Here is a 20,665-nt window from a genome sequence, read left to right as displayed (position 1 = left end):
TGGAGTAGCCTGCAGCTAAGGGAAGGACTTCCTGGCCTCCACTACCTCAGCTTATTCCAAATATTTTCATGGGTGCTTGTCTTCAGTGGGATTAATTTTTATTTGTCATCACAGCTGCCCAGAACATCTGGGGAAAGCATACATCAGCAGAACTCTGTTCCTGGATGATAGCTAAGGTAAAGAGGAAGGGGATGCAGAATGCAGCAGCAAAGCCAAATATTTGTGAGTTTGTTTAGTAATTGCTCATTTGGAGTTCATTACAAGTTGCCGCTCTCAGGAGGACATGTTCTCCTCCTGAATGTCAGCTGGGGCACAGGAACAAGAATTTATTACCTGCTCGTGTCCTTCTGTGGTTTGAGTTGAGGATGTAAAACATCAGCATTTCACGGGTCTGAACTTGACTGAGTTCCCAGGCTGTGAATTTATTTCCATCCAGAAAGGAATGGGAAAGGAAATGATACGTGCCGTGCAAAAGGATTGTTTACGAAGGTTTCCTGGTTGCTGAGTATTGGAGAAAGGAATGCCTGCTTGTGCTGCAGTCATTTTGGGGTGTGTGCCAGGTAGGATATTCTTCTTATAGTTAATCTTCATGCAAATAGTCTTGCCTGAAGTAAATATAAAGTTAAAAAATCACTGATTTGTCTCTTCTCTGCTAAGAAGGAGCCTCCCTGAGAACACTTCAGCAAATGCTTGCAGATGAGCTTATGGAGATCCCCTGCAGCCCTGCAGTGACAACACTTTAGCATTCATCCCATTTCCACAGATTCTTCAGCCTCTGTTCAAAAGCAAACCACTGATGATGCTATGGAGAAGCTTTCACAGAACTTCCTCCTTCCCTGACTCTTTGCAATGCAATCTGTCCTGTAGGATACACATTTTAAGTGCAGAAAAGCAGTTGCACTGTGGACATTTTCAGGTGGTTTGCTGAAATCATTAGCAAGTTACAATATAGTTCCTAAAATAATGATTTTTCATAGAAACTCAGATAGGAAGCACTCCTTTATTTTGAATTTGATTCTGTGCAGGGCTCTGCTACTTAGAGTAAGTTACAATGATTAAAGTCTGCCTTGAATAACAAAGTCTAAAGTGGTCCTTCACCTGAAGGCAGCTGATGTTCAAGGAGTTAAAGCTTCTACCATTTTCCTGCTAATGCACTCAGAAGTGCTGTCATTAATAAAAGCCAAATAATAAGGCATGAACAAGGTTCTATCCATAACACTGGACACCATGCCTGCTCTCAAAACCAGTGATAAGTCACATTTCAGTACTAAGAAATGCAAGAGCTGTGTGCCTGACTGCTCTTTCCTAAATACATTCCTTGAATGTTTGCTAAGGCTTGGTGTTGAAACTGGCTGCCTTGAGCTGTCTGACCACACAGAAAACTGTCAGCTCCTTTTAAGGCTAAAAACAACCCATGGAGAAGGACATAAATAAATAAATAAATAATGGACCTATATAATGCACAAATAGGCTTAGGAGCATAAAATGCAATCACTTGTTGTCCAGAAGAAGTTAGATTGGAAGTCAAAGTTGCTGCAGATCTGAAGGTTACTTGGTAGGAGCATAAGGGCATGCAAGGACACTGGTTGTATTGGAGCAGACCCATTTTGGCTGTGAAAGAGGGAAGGAACGAGTTAGATCCTAATTTTTGCCTTATATTGTCCTAGTTAAAGTCTTTCTTGCATGCAGGTGGTCTGCTTCTGCCAGGAAAGACTGGTTTGTTTGGTTTTTTCCCTTGGCTCAAGGGAGCTTTTGGAATAAACCTCTCTGAACTGGGCCATCTCCTGGTCCCATGTGAGAGTTTGTAGCTGTTTAAGCCACAGTTTTAAAGATAGGTGATGAATCCAAGTTCCTGCTTGTTTCTGTGTTTTATCATGGGACTGAATGCTGGTAGCTGCTGATTATTTTAAATGCCTGTTATGCAGCCTGATAACACCTAATCAGTCAGGGCAAACCTCTGTGGAGACTGACATGCACATGTAGATGTTGAAGAGCCTACACAAGTACAAGTCTAACATCCCGACTCCAAGGATTTCAAAATCAAGACATTGATTTAGCTCTATGCATGTGCTTCAGTATTGATAACACAACTGATAACACTGCAACATGGATTTTGTATCAAGTAGTCAGTAGTCAGCCTCTATGTCTTGGATGTTAAGGGTGAAATACTGTGCTTAAGCATTCCAAAGATCCTAATAGCCCTTTTTACTCTCACACTCTTAAGCTAACATTGTTCTAAGGTAGGCAAGATGCTTACCAGGTTTCTTTCTGAACATCCCAGAAAGTGAGGAGAAAGGATCTCAAACAAAAGCCCCTGACCTGCTACAGCTAACAAAAGCCAGAAGCTGTACAATACTAAAGCCTACTAGTTAACAAAAGTGAGAAACTTTATAGTACTGAGGTAAAGTAAGTGGCTTTTCATGGTCCTGTGCTTTTTTTCATTCTTTCTTGGCTGGATCTTACCCAAGAATTTTAAGCCTTGACAATTAGTTGTAGTTACTCCCAGGTGTGCATTGGAGGAGCTCTTATCAAGTGAAGGCCTTGCCTTCCATGTGGAAGAGTAGTTGTATGTCCTTAGAAAGATATCCTTAACCTGATGGTGAGAGTGACAGATGGGGGTCCTGAGGGCTAGCTGGTTTGCAAGAGGCTGTCTCTGACACAATGCTAAGACAAAATGTGACAGCAGAGGTCCAGTTGTTCCCTCCTCGGTTTTTAAACTCTTTATACTCATTGCTTACAGAGCACACACTTCAGTAGCAGATGCCCTGTTCAAAGTGCAACAACTTCTTCCTGGAGCCCTCAAATTCCTCTAGCAGGTATCAGCACACATGAAAGCTGAATAGAGGCTTAAGCAGGAACCGGAGGTGTTCTTGGAAACCCATTTGCATATTAAACTTTGGAATCCAAACTGATCAAGACCTGACTTTCAATTTGGATGTTAAAAGTTGTGGCTAATCTGTTGCCTATCTGGAGGTGTTCTTCTCTGCTTGTAAGCTGACTTTTTCAAAGCACTGTTGCCATAGCCTGTAGCTTTTCTGTCAGTGACTGACTTTTCTGTTGTTGCAGAGAGAGACCTTTTTGGAGCAGAACCTTTTGACCCTTTTAGCTGCGGAGCAGGAGATTTCCCTCCAGACATTCAGTCCAAACTAGATGAGATGCAGGTAACTACTAAGCTATAACTTGGGCAGCTGTCTGTGGCTCTGTCACTGTTCTTGAAATGCATGTTTAAGGTATTTGGAAAATGCATGCACCAATACATAGAAAACCAAAATATTTCTGGTGGTTCCTCTTGTAAGTGCATGCCATGGTCTTGGAGTTGGAGTTTGAATTTCCTTGAAGACCCTTACATGGTATAAATAGGCACTCAGGTAGGTTTTCTCAGCAGTGTCATGAAAACAGATACTGCTGCTACTGCCTCAGAAGGGACTGAGTAAGCTGAAAGAGAAACCTGAGAAGAGGGCCCTACAGACAAGCTGATCTCGTTTCTCTTCAGTTCCAGCAATCCCCCCCACCCCAGTGTACCCCATCTTCCCTCAGTGGCATCAGCCTGGTTTTTCATAGCATTGGCTTAGGCAAAGTAGATGCTTTAAGAATCACTGTAATTTTTTGCTGCCTATCTGACTCTTGCACCCTGGACAATTTAATCCTTGAGAATTGATTCAAGGATTCCAAACTGATGTGGTTTTAGCAGAAAGTGTTGGTTGATTCTCAAGCACTCCACAGTATCTGTTCAGTTACTGACCCAGTTTTGAAGCAGTTCTAGGAGAAAGCCTTCAAGTTTTGGAATGAATCACTTTCTTTAGCTGGACTTTCCAAACTGCTAGTTCCTCTCCAGACTGCTTATCTGTTTATATTTTCAGCAACCTTCCAGCAAAAGGGAAGGCTAAAAGTGCTGGGAACTTGAGTTTCTAGGATCCTGGCTCCTCAGCAGAAAGTGTTCCCAGGACTTCCAGCCCTCTTGTATCTCATGAGCCCACAAAGCCCAAGAGAGCTACCTCTTGAGCCCCTTCAGTCCCCCTCTTCTGCTTGGAGAGTGGCAGAAACAATTCAAAGTCAGGTTTAAGTACTGGATAATTTTCTTGAGTAAAACCTTTTCATTCCCATTTGTCATGAAATTTTGCTTCCTGTGTCAGATTAGGATGGTGCCACTGGCAAACTCCACTCACTGTGAAGTAATAAATCTAGGCTCTTGCTTACCTCTGCTCTGGTTCATATCATTCCAGATAGCAGCCAAAAGCCAAAACTGGCTTCTTTGCAATTCCAGTAAAACTATTTGTGCTTTGTGAGTGCTGTGATGTTACTACTATGCCCTTTAGACAAAGCCCCAATCTTTCAGCACGTCACATTGATGTTTCCATTGTCTATAGACCTCTTCAGGACAAAGCCTACTGTAACATCTGTGGCTGGTGTGAAAATAAGTAAATGTCACACACCACCAAGGGTCCTTATCACAGGTCATGTTTGGACAAAGCTTTTCATCGGTAGCATTTAAGGCTGCAAGGTGCTGTCACCTCATAAATCATCAGGGAATGGAACAGCAGAAGTCTTTATCAAAGGCAGATTTTTGAAGTCATGGAATGAAAAATTAATATCAGATTAAAACCACAAACCCACAGCAACAAAACCAAAAGCACAACAAATTCCCCAAACCTTAATGTCCTGTTGCAAAGAATATTACATCAGTCAAGTATTCCTCCCTGCACATAGAGGTTGTGTTTCTTCCAGCTTTTTTTTGGTGTGATTTGTAAAGTAGCCTCACAGTTAGAGAGTCTGATATATCATATACACTACCCTCACAGTTAGAGAGTCTGCCATATCATATACACTACCCTCACAGTTAGAGAGTCTGACATATCATATACACTACCCTCACAGTTAGAGAGTCTGCCATATCATATACACTACCCTCACAGTTAGAGAGTCTGATATATCATATACACTACCCTCACAGTTAGAGAGTCTGCCATATCATATACACTACCCTCACAGTTAGAGAGTCTGCCATATCATATACACTACCCTCACAGTTAGAGAGTCTGATATATCATATACACTACCCTCACAGTTAGAGAGTCTGCCATATCATATACACTACCCTCACAGTTAGAGGGTCTGCCATATCATATACACTACCCTCACAGTTAGAGAGTCTACCATACCATATCAACTAGCCTCACAATGAGTCTACCATATCATATCAACTAGCCTCATAGTTACAGTTTACCATACCATATAAAGTAGCCTCACAGTTAGAGAGTCTACCATACCTTATAAACTAGCCTCACAATGAGAGAGTCTACCATATCAGCCTTTGCATGCTCTGACATTTCAGCTAGAAATAATTAGTGGTTCTTTATGTGGGCCCAAAGCTTGCTCATCTGTAACCCGGTTTAGAACGAGTGAAAAGCTAACAAGGTGTAAAAAAGAAGTGATGTTCTAGCTCTGGCCAAAGCTAAAGCTACATGCAGTTACTTCACTTGGTGGTTGGTGCAAAATGCAGCTGGAAACATTTGTGATTTTTTTCCCCCCCCTAATATCTCTTTTGTCTTCTTGTGCTTCCCTGCGTGCCCAGCGTCAGCGATGGTTGGTATATCATATTTTAATGATGGCATTTAAAGCATTTACATTGAAGTGTGCATGTGGTCATGTCTGGTGTCTTCCATTTCTCTGTATATGTATGGACATTTGTATAACATTTTAGGATTTCTGTTTTATATAGCCAACTGTGTTAAGTCCAAATCCATTTTGAGTATTTATAGGGCCCTACAATTTGTAAGGTATGGACAGCTGATTTTGGTTGTCTTTAGTCTGCCTTATAAGCTGCCTTATAAGCCTTTCCCCCTCTACTCCGCTCTGATGAGACCCCCACCTGGAGTACTGCATCCAGTTCTGGAGCCCCCATTACAAGAAGGATCTGGAGATGCTGGAATGTGTCCAAAGAAGGGCCACAAAGATGATCAGAGGGCTGGAGCTCCTCTGCTATGGAGACAGAATGAGAGAGCTGGGGCTGTTCAGTCTGGAGAAGGGAAGGTTCCCAGCAGACCTTATTGTGGCCTTCCAGTATCTGAAGAGGGCCTGGAGGAAAGCTGGAAAGGGACTTTCTAGAATGTCAGGAAGTGCTAGGAATGGGGGGAATGGAGCAAAACTAACAGTGGGTAGATTCAGATTGGATGTCAGGAAGAAGTTCTTCACCACCAGGGTGGTGAGACACTGAAACATGTTGCCCAGGGAGGTGGTAGAAGCCCCATCCCTGGAGGTTTTTAAGGCCAGGCTGCATGTGGCTCTGAGCAACCTTCTCTAGTGTGAGGTGTCCCTGCCCATGGCAGGGGGGTTGGAACTGAATCATCCTTGAGGTCCCTTCCAACCCCAACAATTCAATGACTGTGATTTTCATTGCGGTGTGGTTTCTATTACGCACCAGTGAAACCTCTGATTTTCATTATTGACTTTTTATTAGTGAAATAGTTTACAGCAAAAGCTTTGACAAATTGATGTTTTTATGTTCATGCAATCACATGTGTGACTATGTTTTTTTTATTTGGAAATAATGACAAAACTTTGCAAAGAGCAGAAGATAGCTGTGCTAGAAGGCAACAGTTGCTAGCTACACAGGAAGGTGAAATGGATGCTGCCAAAGGTAAAAGCATAGAAGATGTAATGTTAAGAAACATAAAAGTATAGACTTCTTTCCTTCTCTGGAATGCAAAGTGAAGGAATCTGTTGCCTTCACATTATGGAAGTGCAGCCTGAGTTCCAGCAAATGTGTAATCCATTAAATACACAAAGGTGATCTGTTTATGAACACATCTAATAGTTCAACTTACAAACTGGTTCTGAGAAGGTATTAATTCAGCTCAGATTGCACTCAGGGTGGCAAGCAAACTGCCTCAGCACCAGGCAGCTGCAGCCTGGTTGGGGCAGCTCAGTCCAGACTCTCCCATCCCATCTCTGGTGAAGAGCTCTGTCAGGTGATTCAACAGACACACCACAGTCAAGAGAAAAATGGTCTGGGCCTGTGTGTGTGCGCAGTGGAAGCTGGTGTGCAGGGACAGAGGGAGAGGAGAGCACAGCCCAGCAGAAGGATCGATGCAGTATACACTCTGAAGCAGAGGGTGCTTGTCCTATGCACCCCACATTCTGAACTTAATGAGATCAGATAAAGCTTCCTGACCTCTGGAGGAACATTTTTATACTTAAACTTTAGTGAGGATCCAGATTTCACACTTAAGCTCTTTCTGTTCCATGCCTCGGTCCAATCTCTCATGATCTTTTTGGAGAGCTCAAAACTCAAACATGTGCTGAGATGTGACATTTACAGCTCAGGCCTCTCTCTGATGACTGTCCAACCTCCTTATTTCCCCCAACTCACTCCCCCAGCCTTTATGCTGAAACATATTTTCATCCTCTCTATTTTGACTGTATCCAGACATTAATAAAATGAATGTGTCTTATTTTCCCAGGAATCTTGCAGCAGATCATGAATCATACCAGCAACAGCTGCTATACTTTATTAAAATCTCAAGGTAGTTAATATCATAAAGCTTCCAGGAGCAGCAAACCATTCTCCCTGTGTGCCCTGAAGCAGGCAGCAGCCTTGTCATGTTTCCATCTGAAAGAAGTTATGCTTGGCTCTCTAAATTATCTTCTCAGAGAGGTGCAAATTTATCAGTGGTTCATTGGCTTTGTGCTAACTTACTGAGTGAAGTCACTGTGGAGCAATGAGCTAACCTCAGAGTCATAAGGTTCACTTTGGCAAATTTATCTTCTAATAGAATGGAAGTCCTTTGTCTTTTACTGCTTTTGAACCAGGGTAGTTCAGGTCCTACTCTCACAGACACACACACAAAAAAGTGGGGACTACATTTTCTAGTGAAAAGCAGCTTTGCTGCCCTCTTCCAGAGACCAGTCATATCCCTTAATACAATACCCTTTTTTTCCTGGGTAGCTGAGATGTTCAGTCCTTGTGTTAAATCACCTGCAAAGTGAAAAAATACTTGAGGCTGTCGTCGTGAAGGATATGAACACACAAATCACAGAATCATGGAAACATTCAGGTTGGAAGAGACCCTCAGGATCACCAAGTCCAACCAAGATCCCTACTCTACAAGGGTCACCCCTAAACCATATCCCCAAGCACCACATCCAAACCATCTTTAAACACATCCAGGGCTGGTGACTCCACCACCTCCCTGGGCAGCACATCCCAGTGCCTGACCACTCTTGCTGGGAAAAGTTTCTTTGTAATTTGCAGTCTGAACCTCCCCAGTCACAGCTTGAGGCCATTTCCTCTTGTTCTATGGCTAATTACCATTGAGAAGAGACCAGCACCAGCCTCTCCACAACATCCTTTCAGGTAGCTGTAGAGAGCAATGAGGTCTCTGCTCAGCCTCCTCTGTTTCAAACTAACCATCCCCAGCTCCTTCAGTCACTCTTTGTAAGATTTATTCTCCAGGCCCTTCCCCAGCTTCCTTGCCCTCCTCTGCACTCACTCCAGCACCTCCACATCTCTCTTGTATTGAGGTGCCCAAAACTGGACACAATACTCAAGGTGTGGTGTCCCCAGAGCTGAGTACAAGGGCACAGTCACTTCCCTACTCCTGGATACAGCATTTTCTAATACAGGCCATTGGCTTTCTTGGCCACCTGGGCACACTGCTGGCTCATATTCAATTGCTTATTGATTAGAACCCCCAGGTTTCTTTCTGCCAGCAGCTTTCCACTCACACTTACAAAACCTGTAGCATTGCTTGGGGTTGTTGTGACCCAAGTGCAGGACCTGGAACGTGGCCTTGCAGAAGCTCATCCCAAGCATGGCACAGTGTAGATACATCATAGACCTTTCTGTTCCCACTCCTGCCCGATTCCAGGGCTTGGCCCTTTTCTGCATGCTCTGAAATTCAGAAGGTTGTGAGATTTCCTGACCACATGAGGAACCATGCAGCACAGAATGCTAAGAGCTGAGAAGCTTAAATGTCTGAATTTCACAAAGCAAAAAAAAAAAATACTCAAAATGCTGCATTTTAAAATTATTGGTGGAATTTTTGATGTATATAGGATGCAACATGTGCCAAGTACTGACTACATCTGTCATCTAAAAATAGAAAGAGAAATACTCTGCTGAGCTCACTCATGGAGTTTGCTAGGAAAAGAAAAGACAGAAGCAAATCATAATTTACAATCTGCTCAGTCATTCCAAGTGACTTCATTATTATTACAGCTGTGAATGCTGGGGTTTGGAGTGGGTGGGATAGTAGGAATGTGCTGTATGATGGATGCTATAATAATCATGCAGCAGCTTCAAGTAAGTAGGAGCCATAAGGATAAGTAGGAGCTGCAAGGAGAGCCATGAGGATTGAGGGGTGTGTGCAGTTCAGGCGTGGGGAGAATCTGTGCTCCTGGAAGCAGGCACAAAGATGCTGCGAGATCTACAGCAGAGGATGCTAATCCTGCTCTCTGCATTCGTCACGGCTCACCTGTATCTGGACATGAAATCTTCTCCTCAAACCTTGTCTTCCCCCAGCTTGCTTGGCTACAATTACTCCACATTTGCCAAAGTATAGTTCTGGAGATTTCCAAAACTATTTAAGAATTTGGGGTTGTTTTGTCAAACGTGAGGGACTGGGAAAGGAGATGGCTGTGGGAGATCTGAAGTCTCTGCTGTCCTGATCTTGAGGAATTGGATTGCAGTCACTTTGCCAAAGAGTTTGCTGGACAAGGGTGTTCTGATTTTTTTTCCCCCCTTTTGGGGGTTACTTGGGGAATATCATCAGAGCAGGTGGAGCTTTCCTTGGTTTATATGGCTGCACACATCTTGTCCTCCAAGTAAACAGTTGTGAGGGGGGGAAAAAAAAGCCCTGGATTTTTAAAACCATATTTTATACTCTTTTAAAATGCCCAGATGGCTGTCTAGAGTGCCGTGATTTCTTCTTTGTGGTTTTGGGCTTTTTGTGACCCTGTGGTTGGCATGGAAGGTTGAATCTACTTTTAACTGAAGTATCTGAACACTTGGTGATCGCAGGGTTTGTGTGATCTAAGGGGTGAATGTTGAAATGCTGTGTTGCTGTTACAGAGAGCTAGGTACATGGGCCCATTTTTAACTAGGCAGATGCTAACACTGCCGTTCCTGCCACTGTGGCAGTAGGATGTACTTCCTTATCACTTGTGCCTGCAGTAGAAGCTGAGTTCTCTGGCCCACAACTAAGAAGAGTGCCTGGCAAGACAATCACTATTTTCTTTTAGAACAGACATTATGCTAATGAAGGTAAAAGGCTTTTAGAGTAGCCATGATACATAGAATGCAACAATCTTTTCATGGGTTAGCACAGATCACATTGAAAATAGGTGAAAATGTGACTGGTGTAAATGCAAATTACTACAGCTTCAAAGATGAAGAGGAATAAATGGGGAGGGAAAGCAAGACAGGGAGAGTTGTGGCTGTTCACTCTGGAGAAGAGAAAGCTCCAAGGGACCTTATTGTGGCCTTCCAGATTCTGAAGGGGGCCTACAAGAAAGCTGGGCAGGGACTTTTTTAGGGTGTCAAACCCCTCACCAACTTTGTTGCCCTTCTCTGGACACGTTCCAGCAAGTCCACATCTTTCCTAAACTGAGGAGCCCAGAACTGGACACAGGACTCAAGGTGTGGCCCAACCAGTGCTGAGTACAGGGCACAATGACCTCCCTCCTCCTGCTGGCCACACTGTTCCTGATCCAGGCCAGGATACCATTGGCCTTCTTGGCTCCCTGGGCACCCTGCTGGCTCATGTTCAGCCTACTATCAACCAGTACCCCTAGGTCCCTTTCTGCCTGGCCTCTTTGAAGTGTAAATGAACTCTTTGCTCATATAGCCCTCATCTCTCCTGCTTGCCAATGGTATTACTCCAGAGCAACATGGTGTGCAAGTCAAGCTTGTCACTTCTTTTCCTATCAACCTATTTGTATGAATATTCAATACTTCTGTCTTGTTTTCTTCACTTTATATCCAATATTATATTACTTCTATTGTGTGAGATACATCCTTTTTCAAGTGAGCCTCTAAGACTTACTAAAAATCAGCTGTCCAACTGATGTACATGTCCACAGATTTGCTCTGAAGGACCCTTACGGTTTATCTGCCTGAAGATTGCAGTTCACATCTAAATGTTCATTTTGTTGAGAAAGAGAGCCTAATCCTCCAGAAATCCCTTTGCCTTGTTATTAATTGTGTCTTGTTTCATTGCAGGAGGGGTTCAAAATGGGATTAACTCTTGAAGGCACAGTCTTTTGTCTTGACCCGCTAGACAGCAGGTGCTGATGCCAAGAAACTCAATGTGAAATTCCTGCACAGTGTTATTTGGTTGGTTTGAGTTGGGTTTTGGTTTCCTTTGGTTTGGTTTTTTTTCAGTTCTGAACATGTAATCACAGGTATCCACATGCCAAAAATTGCCTTTTTTTTCTCCCCCAACATGTAAACTCTTGTGAAGTCTGTACAAATCCAACTTAGTTCCACTCTTTCCCTGTGCAAATGTAAGAAAAAAGAAGTTGTTTATGAGCTATGAATTAAATGACCCCCTTGCATTCCCTTCTGTCACATTTTGCCCCAAGATTACTGTACTTTAAGACTCTCAGCCTGGAGAAGTCCTTCAGAAAGCCCATCACTCCTTACCTCTCTCTGTTGGCAGAGGTGCAAGCATGACTCCTACAGAATACTTTACCTGGCAGCATTTTGAACTTAGGCTTTTTAAGCCCTTATTTAATATTCACCCAGAAAAATGATTAATATCTAGTGACACCAAAAAAAGTTCATGTCTAGGTGAGAAAGCAGAAAATACTGACCCTGAATATGCTTTAAAGGTACAGCTGGATGCCATGGAATTGATTTCCATTACTCTGTATGGCTACTATACTGTATATACATTATTAGTTTATAAATCCAGCAGATCTTTAGGTCTTGAATTCATGTTTTAGGAGCTAACAAATTGTGATCTGCTGCTTAGCCTTTAATGAGCATAGGACGTCTGCTGAGCTGCAGAATGGACACAGTAACTGCCCTTTGTTTTGATATGTTACAGCTGAACTGCAGAGTATGTAATTTGGTATTCATTACATGATAACCATGACTTAAAAAGAGGATTAGGGACTTCAGTTTACTTAGGAATTTGCATCACAGTGTGTGTAAGCAGCACTCTGTTTACTGGGCTCAGCTCTGTAAGTTACCTTCAACACCTGAGTGTTTACAGTCAGACTCTTGAATATTTTTTTCCCTGCCTGCTTCAGTGTCCTGTGTCTTACTTTAATTTTTAAGCTTGCCTCAGTAAGTCAGTATTAGTAAGCCCTTCATGCCCACTTCTCGTTCCTGTTCCCCTCCACACCAAAATGTTCAGCTGCTGCCGAGTCTAACACCGGCCTGTCTATGCAGACTCCTCATTAATCTTTCACATGAGCAATAAAACTCCGTCTTAGGACTCTGTCAGAAAAGAAATCATTAGCCTTTGGATGCCCAAATGTCCAAAACTCTTTAAGATTTTTCCCCTTCAGACAAACAGATGTGGAACTCCCCTCTTCCCCCCTCCCCCCCAAAAAAGCAGATTGATTAATTTTTTTTTTTAACTTTTCAGATTAATTCTGCTTAATTTTAGATGAATTCTGCATAATTTTAGCTACTTTTTAATTTTCAGGCTAATTTTGTTTCGGTTTGGGATTAATTTTGTTGAATTTTCAGATAAATTTCCTTTTTTCCCCCCCACTGTTTTCATCGTAGAGGCTTTTTTGCAATACTTCATGGTCTTACCCCTTAACAGTTAAAGAGTTTACACCAAAAATGTGTTTTGCAAATTCATCATCACCTCTGTACCTTTATGTGTGTGTCCTCCTTCAACAAAGTACTTCTGCATATCCCTTTGAGGAGTCCCCTGAAACGGATGGGATTGTTCCTCTGCTGAGGTTGGCATGTGCTCAGGTACTGTGCTGAATGGGGGCTTCAATGTCCTACATGACATCGGTCTTCCTCTCTCTTATTCTGTGTTCAACATTCATCTAGAGTATTATATATAAATATATATATATATATAAAAATATATATAAGATCACTAACAAATAGAATAGTCTATGTTTCATAAAGAAAGGTCTTTATAATTTTGTTTGTCATATAGTATTTTGGAATTTGTATAATGGAGGATGTTTAGCAGCCACAGCAATGGCCTTTTTTTAACAAATAGGGTTTGTATTTTTCTTGTACTTCAAAAAGCTTTACATAATAAGCATCTATTTAGTGGCCACTTATTATCAACAGTAACACTTAAGGTAATATTTGCACCTTGGAAGGAGCCTTTCTGTTCTCGTCACTGATTTTTATGAGAGCTGACTGCAGCTGGCACGGTTACACACTGCATACCCGGTCAGTCCCTACAGAAACACTCCAAGCAAGACAGCAAGTGCATTTCTAATGAACAAGGTGATGTGATCCGACCAGGACCTGTATTTCTATGTCATCTCCAATGTCTGTTTAATTTTGCCTAAAATAAATGTTTTTAAATAAATGGCACCCCAGAATGTAGCCTTCATTCAGGGTGGGTGGGGAGGTGCTCGCACTCCAGCATCTGAAGGGGGCCTACGAGAAAGCTGGGGAGGGACTTTTTAGGGTGCCAGGTAATGATAGGACTGGGGGGGGAATGGAAAAAACATAGGAATGGGTAGGTTCAGATTGGATGTTAGGAAGAAGTTCTTCCCCATGAGCATGGTGAGACACTGGAACAGGTTGCAGAGCCCAATTTTTGCTGCGTTGCAATGGTGTGGTATGGAGGCTGGAGAGGCTTGGGAGGTGGGGGATGGGACATGAAGGCTTGGATTTCTTGGCTTGGTTTAAAAGAAGGTTTGTGTGAAGCTTTGGCTTAATGAGCTCCCCTGTTAAGCCCAGAATATGGATTCTTGTGTATTTTATGTGCTCTGTGTACGTGTCTTGTGTAGTTGTGAATAGCCTTTCCATTTAAACTTTCCAATCCTTTCTGTGAATGGTTTTCTTTTGCCCCTTTTGGAAGAGGTCAAAGAGCAATCTGTCTTGCTCTGAACTAAGACAGTGGTTTAGTGCTGAAGTGTAGCAAAGCATGGCCTGAAGCTGTGCCAGGGGAGGTTTAGGTTGGATGTTAGGAAGCATTTCCTCAGGGAAAGGAAATGGGCTGCCCAGGGAGGTAGTGGAGTTGCCATCCCTGGAGGTGTTTGAGGGAAGATTGGATGTGGCACTTAGTGACATGGTCAGGTCAATGTGCTGGTGTTAGGTCATAGGCTGGACTCTATGATCTCAGAGGTCTATTCCAGCCTCAGTATTTCTGTGATTGTGAAAGTCACCTTATATGCTGGAAAGAATCTGATGTTAGCCAGTGTAGAATAACTGATGTTTGACCTTTCTTATTGGGCTGGCTCTAATCTGTAAGCAGCTGAGAAAAACCTTGTCCTGTGTGAGGCTGCCTAATATGAATGATTAGGGAGTAACTCTCTCCACAGTGTTTCATGGATTTAATAGACTCTATTGTGAGGCTTGACAGGGTTCTGGGCAACCTCATTTAATTGAGGATGCCCCTGCTGACTGCACAGGGGGTTGGACTAAACGACCTTCAGAGGTCCCCTGCAGCCCAGACCATTCTATGATTCTGTGGTCTGCTAGGTTAGAGATGTGGTGCCAAATGAGCTGGGAGCTGCCCATTCCTAACTGGTTTTATATATAAATTAAGAGTAAAAAGTATATAAAGTAAGAGCTTTCTAAAAAAACAGCTGAAAAGGAGTCCTGAAACAAGGCCCCTAAGAATATTCATCATAGAATGATAGACTTGTTAGGATTGGGAGGGACCTCAAGAATTATCTAGTTCCAACCCCCCTGCCATGGGCAGGGACACCTCACACTAGAGCAGATTCCTCACAGCCACATCCAGCCTGGCCTACAAAACCTCCCAGGATGAGGCTTCCACCACCTCCTTGGGCAACCTGTGCCAGGGTCTCACCACCCTCCTGGGGAAGAGCTTCTTTCTAACATCCAATCTGAATCTCCCCATTTCTAGTTCTGTTCTGTTCCCCCTAGTCCTATCATTACCTGACACCATCAGTTCCATGTCCTTTGCAGCTTCATCCTACACACAAGCTTTCTTGACCACAAATCAGCTCAGAAAGTCTGTTCAGGTGAGCATCTGTAAAAGCTGGTTGGGGCTTTGCCATCTGTGGCCTTTCAGAGGTTGCAAGTTTTGTGTCTTACATGAGGCTATTCTGGAATCACTTTATCCACTAAAATTGAGTTGCTCTTTTTTTGTTTTTGAAGCTCCTGCACAAAAATGAGAGCTCAAAATTTTTCAAGCATGTTTCCTTGAAAACAATGAGGTGAGTTCTCTAGGAATTGGTGCTGGTTTGCTTTTGAAAGCAGTCCTGGGTTTTAAATGTTTTGGTGGTGTTTGGGGTTTTTGTTTTATTAATGGAGCGTCATTGTTTTCAACCAAAATGACCACTGACACTGTGGGGAGATTAGGGAAATACTTAGCTTGTGTTCTGTGTTGGGGATAAGATTCTGCACAAGATACCTATGAGGGGGGTGCAAAAAAAGAGCCATCAGCAAAACCTATCTGAAGGGTCTGGATAGGCTGTGAAACTCAGGGTTTCTTTCATGCCCTTTCATACCCTTTTGGGGTATGTTAGAACAGTGTTATCATTCACATTCAGACTTGGCTGTATTTGTTGTCACCTACAGTGCAGGAGAAGGTCTCTCATGTTTCTTGGTGACCTTGTATGTCTCAGAAAACTCTGGAGAAGCCAGAATGCACCTTATATGCATTAGAATACCATGAAGAGACCAGAATGGATCTGGATTTCTGAAACCCTTTAAACCCTGTAAAATAATGACATGATCACATGTCATTTGTGCCAGATAAACCTGGAATGGAGAACCAGGCAACTACGTGGGGAAAGAAAAATAAGGTAAGATTGAGTTCTTGGGACAAATGAGTTAGAGGAAAAAACTTCTGTCAGAGTGAAAATGCTCTGTGGGGTTGCTGGTCTGACTGGGCTCAGCCATGTTCTGTGCCCACCTAGTTCTAGCTGCTGATCTGGCATGCTGCTTCTGAGAAGTAAAAACTCAGTCATTAAAATGCCTGATGCTGTTTGCATATTATCAATCACACAGAGCCACAGAACATTAGGGGTTGGAAGGGACCTCGAAAAATCACCCAGTCCAACCTCCCTGCCAGAGCAGCATCACCTAGAGTAGGTCACACAGGAATGCATCCGGGCGGGTTTTGAATGTCTCTAGAGAAGGAGACTCCACAACCTCTCTGGGCAGCCTCTTCCAGTGTTTTGTCATCCTCACAGTGGAAAAGTTTTTCCTTATGTTCATGTGGAACCTCCTCTGCTCCAGTTTGAACCTGTTGCCCCTGGTCCTATCATTGGGCATCTCTGAGCAGAGCCTGGCTTTGTCCTTCTGACACTCACCCTTCACACTGAGAGGTCACCTCTCAGTCTCCTCCAGGCTAAAGAGCCCCAGCTCCCTCAGCCTTTCCTCACAAGGGAAATGTTCCACTCCCTTCACCAGCTTTGTGCCTCTGTGCTGGACTCTTCCAAGCAGTTCCCTGAGGTCCTTCTGGAGCTGAGGGGCTCAAAACTGGACACAATATTCCTGATATGGCTTCACCAGGGCAGAGCAGAGGGGCAGGACAACCACTCTGGACTTACTAACTGCTCTCCTAATACACCCATCAATAGAGGTGTGGTAAGCATTAAATTTTCAATCTTGACTTTCCATGTTGTGTGTCTGTTTCCTTAGGCTTGTGAGTCTGTGCTCAAACCTCTCCTTCAGGTGTTTAAGGGTTGTTGTCATTCACTCTCTGTTATTTTGGTAGCCCCTGTAGCTTGTCAGAATTTAATGTATGTCATAAAGAGATGAAGCTGTGATCTGTCATCAAAATTGGACAGCGTTGTGACATCACCATGGGTTGAAGTGTGAAGCTGAAGTAATGCAATGTCATGGAAGGTTCCCTTATTTAACAGTCCTTTAAAGACACAGGTATTCTAAAAGAGATGAGTGTTAATTGCAAGTCAGAAATACATGTCTAGAAACCTAAGGAAGAAAGATTAAATGCCTCTTGGGACTCTGATAAATGAGGCCAGTAAGACCAGTAAAGCTGCATGAGTCATGCAGCCATCATGAATTTCCTTGAAACGTAGGAAAACAGGGATTTGGTTTCTCAGAACTACAAATCCAGTCTTTCATAGACCTCCCCTGTTAAAAAGTGGAATGCCAGAGGGGAAAAAATAAATCTCACATGATATCCTAAACAGTATCTGACTCTGCTCCAGTGTTTTGCTGTAGATAAGCTTACAAGGTTGAACTAGAAACATGGAGGTGAAGGGTCTCGAGGGGCAGCTGAGGGAACTGGGGTTGTTTAGTCTGGAAAAGAGGATGGCATCCTTGTTGCTCTCTGTAACTACCTGAGAGGGTAAGTTGTACTGAGGTGAGTGCTGCTCGCTTCTCTGGGTAACTAGCCTCAAGCTGGCCTCAAGTTCTACCAGGGAAGGCTTGGGTTGCATAGTAGAAAAAAATCTCTTTACTGGAAGAGTGGTCAGGCCTTGGAACAGGCTGCCCAGGGAGGTGATGGAGTCGCCATCCCTGGAGCTATTCAGCATACATGTAGGTAGGGCACTTCAGGACATGTTTTAGTGGTCATTCCCTGGTAATATGGGGCAGAAGGTCTGGTCTGTTTATGTCCTGGGGGAGAAGGTCTGGTATTAGGTGTTGAGGATTCCTGTGTTTTCCTGTACATTTTTGGAATAATAATAGTAATTGTGTATTTCCCTCCAATTCAGCGAGAGCCTCTTTGTTTTACTTCCTTTGGGAGTACTTCTGTCCACTCTTTAAGCCACAGGAGTTCAGGATAAGGGCACTGGAGGCCCTCTGCAGTGGAGCCAGATTCCAGCAAGCCACAGCATCGAGGAGATAACTCTGGGCACCACTGTTGTCACTGTACACCCTGAGGGCAGTAGTGGGGTATGACCTCTGGTGTTGGGGGCACCCTCCAGTGCTCAGCCTGTCACTGTCCAGCAGTAGGCAAGCCGAGTCACAGCCACCACTGCAGCAAGTCCTGTGCTTCCAGCCCTGCTATTCAGGAATGTGCAGTGAGCCTCTCAACAGCCATCAGCTCGATGCCTTTTTGCAGAGCTGTCTGTCTCCTGCTGTACCTTAAGCAAGTCAGGTGCCTCTTGCAAGGTGATGTGTTCATCACACCCAGGTAAGCAGGTTTTGTGGCCCAGTAGGCTCTTCTTACACTAGCTCCCTGGAGCTGGTGACTGGTACAGTTCACAGGATCACAGGATGTTAAGGGATTGGAAGGGACCTCTGAATGTTGTCAAGCCCAATCCCCCTGCCCGAGCAGGATCATAGAATCTAGCACAGGTTGCACAGGAGCATCCAGATGGGTCTTTGAAAGTCTCCAGAGGAGACTCCACAACCTCCCTGGGCAACCTGTTCCCGTGCTCTGTGACCCTCAAAGTGAGGAAGCTCCTCTTCATGTTGAGCTGGCACCTCCTGTGCTGCAGGTTGTATCCATTACCCCTTGTCCTATAACAGGGTGCAGGTGAGCAGAGCCTGTCTCCCCCTTCTTGACACCCAGCCCTCAGATATGTATGAACATTTATTAAATCCCCTCTCAGTCTTCTCCAGACTGAACAGTCCCAGGTCTCTCAGCCTCTCCTCGTAGGGCAGTGCTCCAGTCCCTTCATCATTCTCATAGCTCTCTGTTGGACTTCCTCCAGCAGATCCCTGTCCTTCCTGAACTGGGGAGCCCAAACCTGGTTGCAATACTGCAGGTGAGGTCTCACCAGGACAGAGTAGAGGGGGAGGAAAACCTCCCTTGATCTGCTGGACACACTCCTCCTAATGCACCCCAGGATCCCATTGGCCCCTTGGCCACAAGGGCACATTGCTGACAGTTGTAGCTGTTGGGGACCACAAGGAACTCTCACAGTGGGATCTGGAGGACAAGGCAGCCCAGGAATCCCAGCCTTGACTGCCCTGGTTGACTCTGAAGTCCCTTATGTGCCATGCATCCACTGTCTGTACCCAAATGAACTTCAATGAGCCTTTAGTGTTTCAGCTCCAGACTCTTCCTCCCTCTTCCGGCTCCCCTCTTCCTCACCCCAGCAGTCCCTCTGCAGGCACCAGAGTCCTGCTTGCACAGTTACAGCCACATTCATTAATCTGTCTCTGGACTGGTTTAGACAGGATTTTCCCTTCCACTCATGAAAAGAAGTCCTGTACTGAACCTCACTCGACAAGGCCTTAATTGCTTTTTTCTCCACAAGCTTTAATTGCTTCCTGTGGAGCGTCTGCCGAGAGAGAGGCCAGGGTCCAAAGCACCACTGCTATAGGATTTGTTTGAAGCCTCAGTATTTAAACCTCATGAAAGGCAGACTAGATACATCTTAGGAAACAGTTCCAGCTTCCCATGAAAGTCTGTCTGGAGCTGTTTTCTTTGTGTGGCTGCCATCATGGTCCTCTGCAGTTGGTTTGGTGAGGAGATGCTGTTTGAAGCCAAGCCAAATGTACTCTTGATTTCCAGGGCGGCTCGCTCAGGACCAGTCTGTGGCTATGGCAGATTAACAGCACATGGAAAAGTGAGCTGCTGCACCACAAGTTTGGCTGCCTTGACTGCCCAATCTCTGCCACCCACGCAATTCTCCACGACCAGTGTTTGCATTAATACTTCTGTCCTCCCCTGTATGGCTGAAGGCATGTGTGCTGCTTGTTGGCAATTCCAAAAAGGGACCAAAGGCAGTGAACTCTCCACTGTTTTGCACATGGACATGCTGGAACGTGTCCAGAGAAGGGCCATGAGGATGATAATAACAATAACAATAATAACAATAACAATAATAATAATAATAAACCAGGTTGGAAGAGACCTTCAAGGTCATCGCGTCCAACCCCTCAACCAATCCAACACCACCTAAACAACTAACCCATGGCACCAAGCACCCCATCTGATCAGAGGGCTGGAGCTCCTCTGCTATGAGGATAGGCTGAGAGAGCTGGGGCTGTTCAGCCTGGAGAGGAGAAGGCTGAGGAGACCTGATTGTGGCCTTCCAGTATCTGAAGGAGACTACAAGAAAGCTGGTGAGGGACTTTTGAGGGTGTCAGGTAGTGATAGGCCTGGGGGGGAATGGAGCAAAACTGGAACCAGAGTGGCTGTTAGGAAGAAGTTCTTCATCATGAGGGTGGTGAGACACTGGAACAGGTTGCCCAGAGAGGTGGTGGAAACCCCATCTGTGGAAGTTTTTAAGACCAGTCTGGATGGGGCTATAGATCAGTGTGAGGTGTCCCTGCCCATGGCAGGGGGGGTTGGAACTAGATGATCCTTGAGGTCCCTTCCAAACCTGACAATTCTATGATCCTATGATTAACTCAGGATAAAACCACACACCCAAGCAGGCTGTGAAGCTTTCAGCTTGACCTTCACTAGTAATTGATATATGAATTCCCAAGTAAGTCGCTGCCTCTGGCTGTCATAGTTATCCATCTCAAGTCCTGAGAACTCCAGGGCACAGTCAAGGTCCTGTGTGAAGGATTTCCTTGATGGTTGGAGGAAACATGTCAAGCAGCAATGAAAGGGCAGGCTCTTAGAAGCTTCTTGTGGTCAAAGGCTTCACAGAAACATCTTTCAGC

At 44.3% G+C, this 20,665-nt stretch overlaps 1 protein-coding gene across 6 annotated transcripts in view; it reads left to right on the top strand.

Annotated features, from left to right (window-relative positions):
• Positions 1 to 11,515, top strand: part of GULP1 (GULP PTB domain containing engulfment adaptor 1) — a 145,659-nt gene extending 134,144 nt beyond the window's left edge. For 3 of the 6 annotated variants that reach the window (XM_054177020.1, XM_054177018.1, XM_054177022.1), the window contains 3 exons: positions 3,067 to 3,161; positions 5,573 to 5,583; positions 11,219 to 11,362. In XM_054177020.1, the coding sequence (XP_054032995.1) occupies positions 3,067 to 3,161; positions 5,573 to 5,583; positions 11,219 to 11,240 (128 nt within the window). In that variant the 3' untranslated portion in view covers positions 11,241 to 11,362. Of the gene's footprint in view, positions 1 to 3,066; positions 3,162 to 5,572; positions 5,584 to 11,218 lie in introns of all 6 variants that reach the window. The other 3 variants (XM_054177019.1, XM_054177017.1, XM_054177021.1) reach the window with 1 other exon arrangement.
• Positions 11,516 to 20,665: the final 9,150 nt, after the last annotated feature.

This window comes from Dryobates pubescens, chromosome 37 (genome assembly GCF_014839835.1).
Source record: "Dryobates pubescens isolate bDryPub1 chromosome 37, bDryPub1.pri, whole genome shotgun sequence".
Classification (NCBI taxonomy): Eukaryota; Metazoa; Chordata; class Aves; order Piciformes; family Picidae; genus Dryobates; species Dryobates pubescens.
This window is presented reverse-complemented; position numbering and strand designations above follow the sequence as displayed.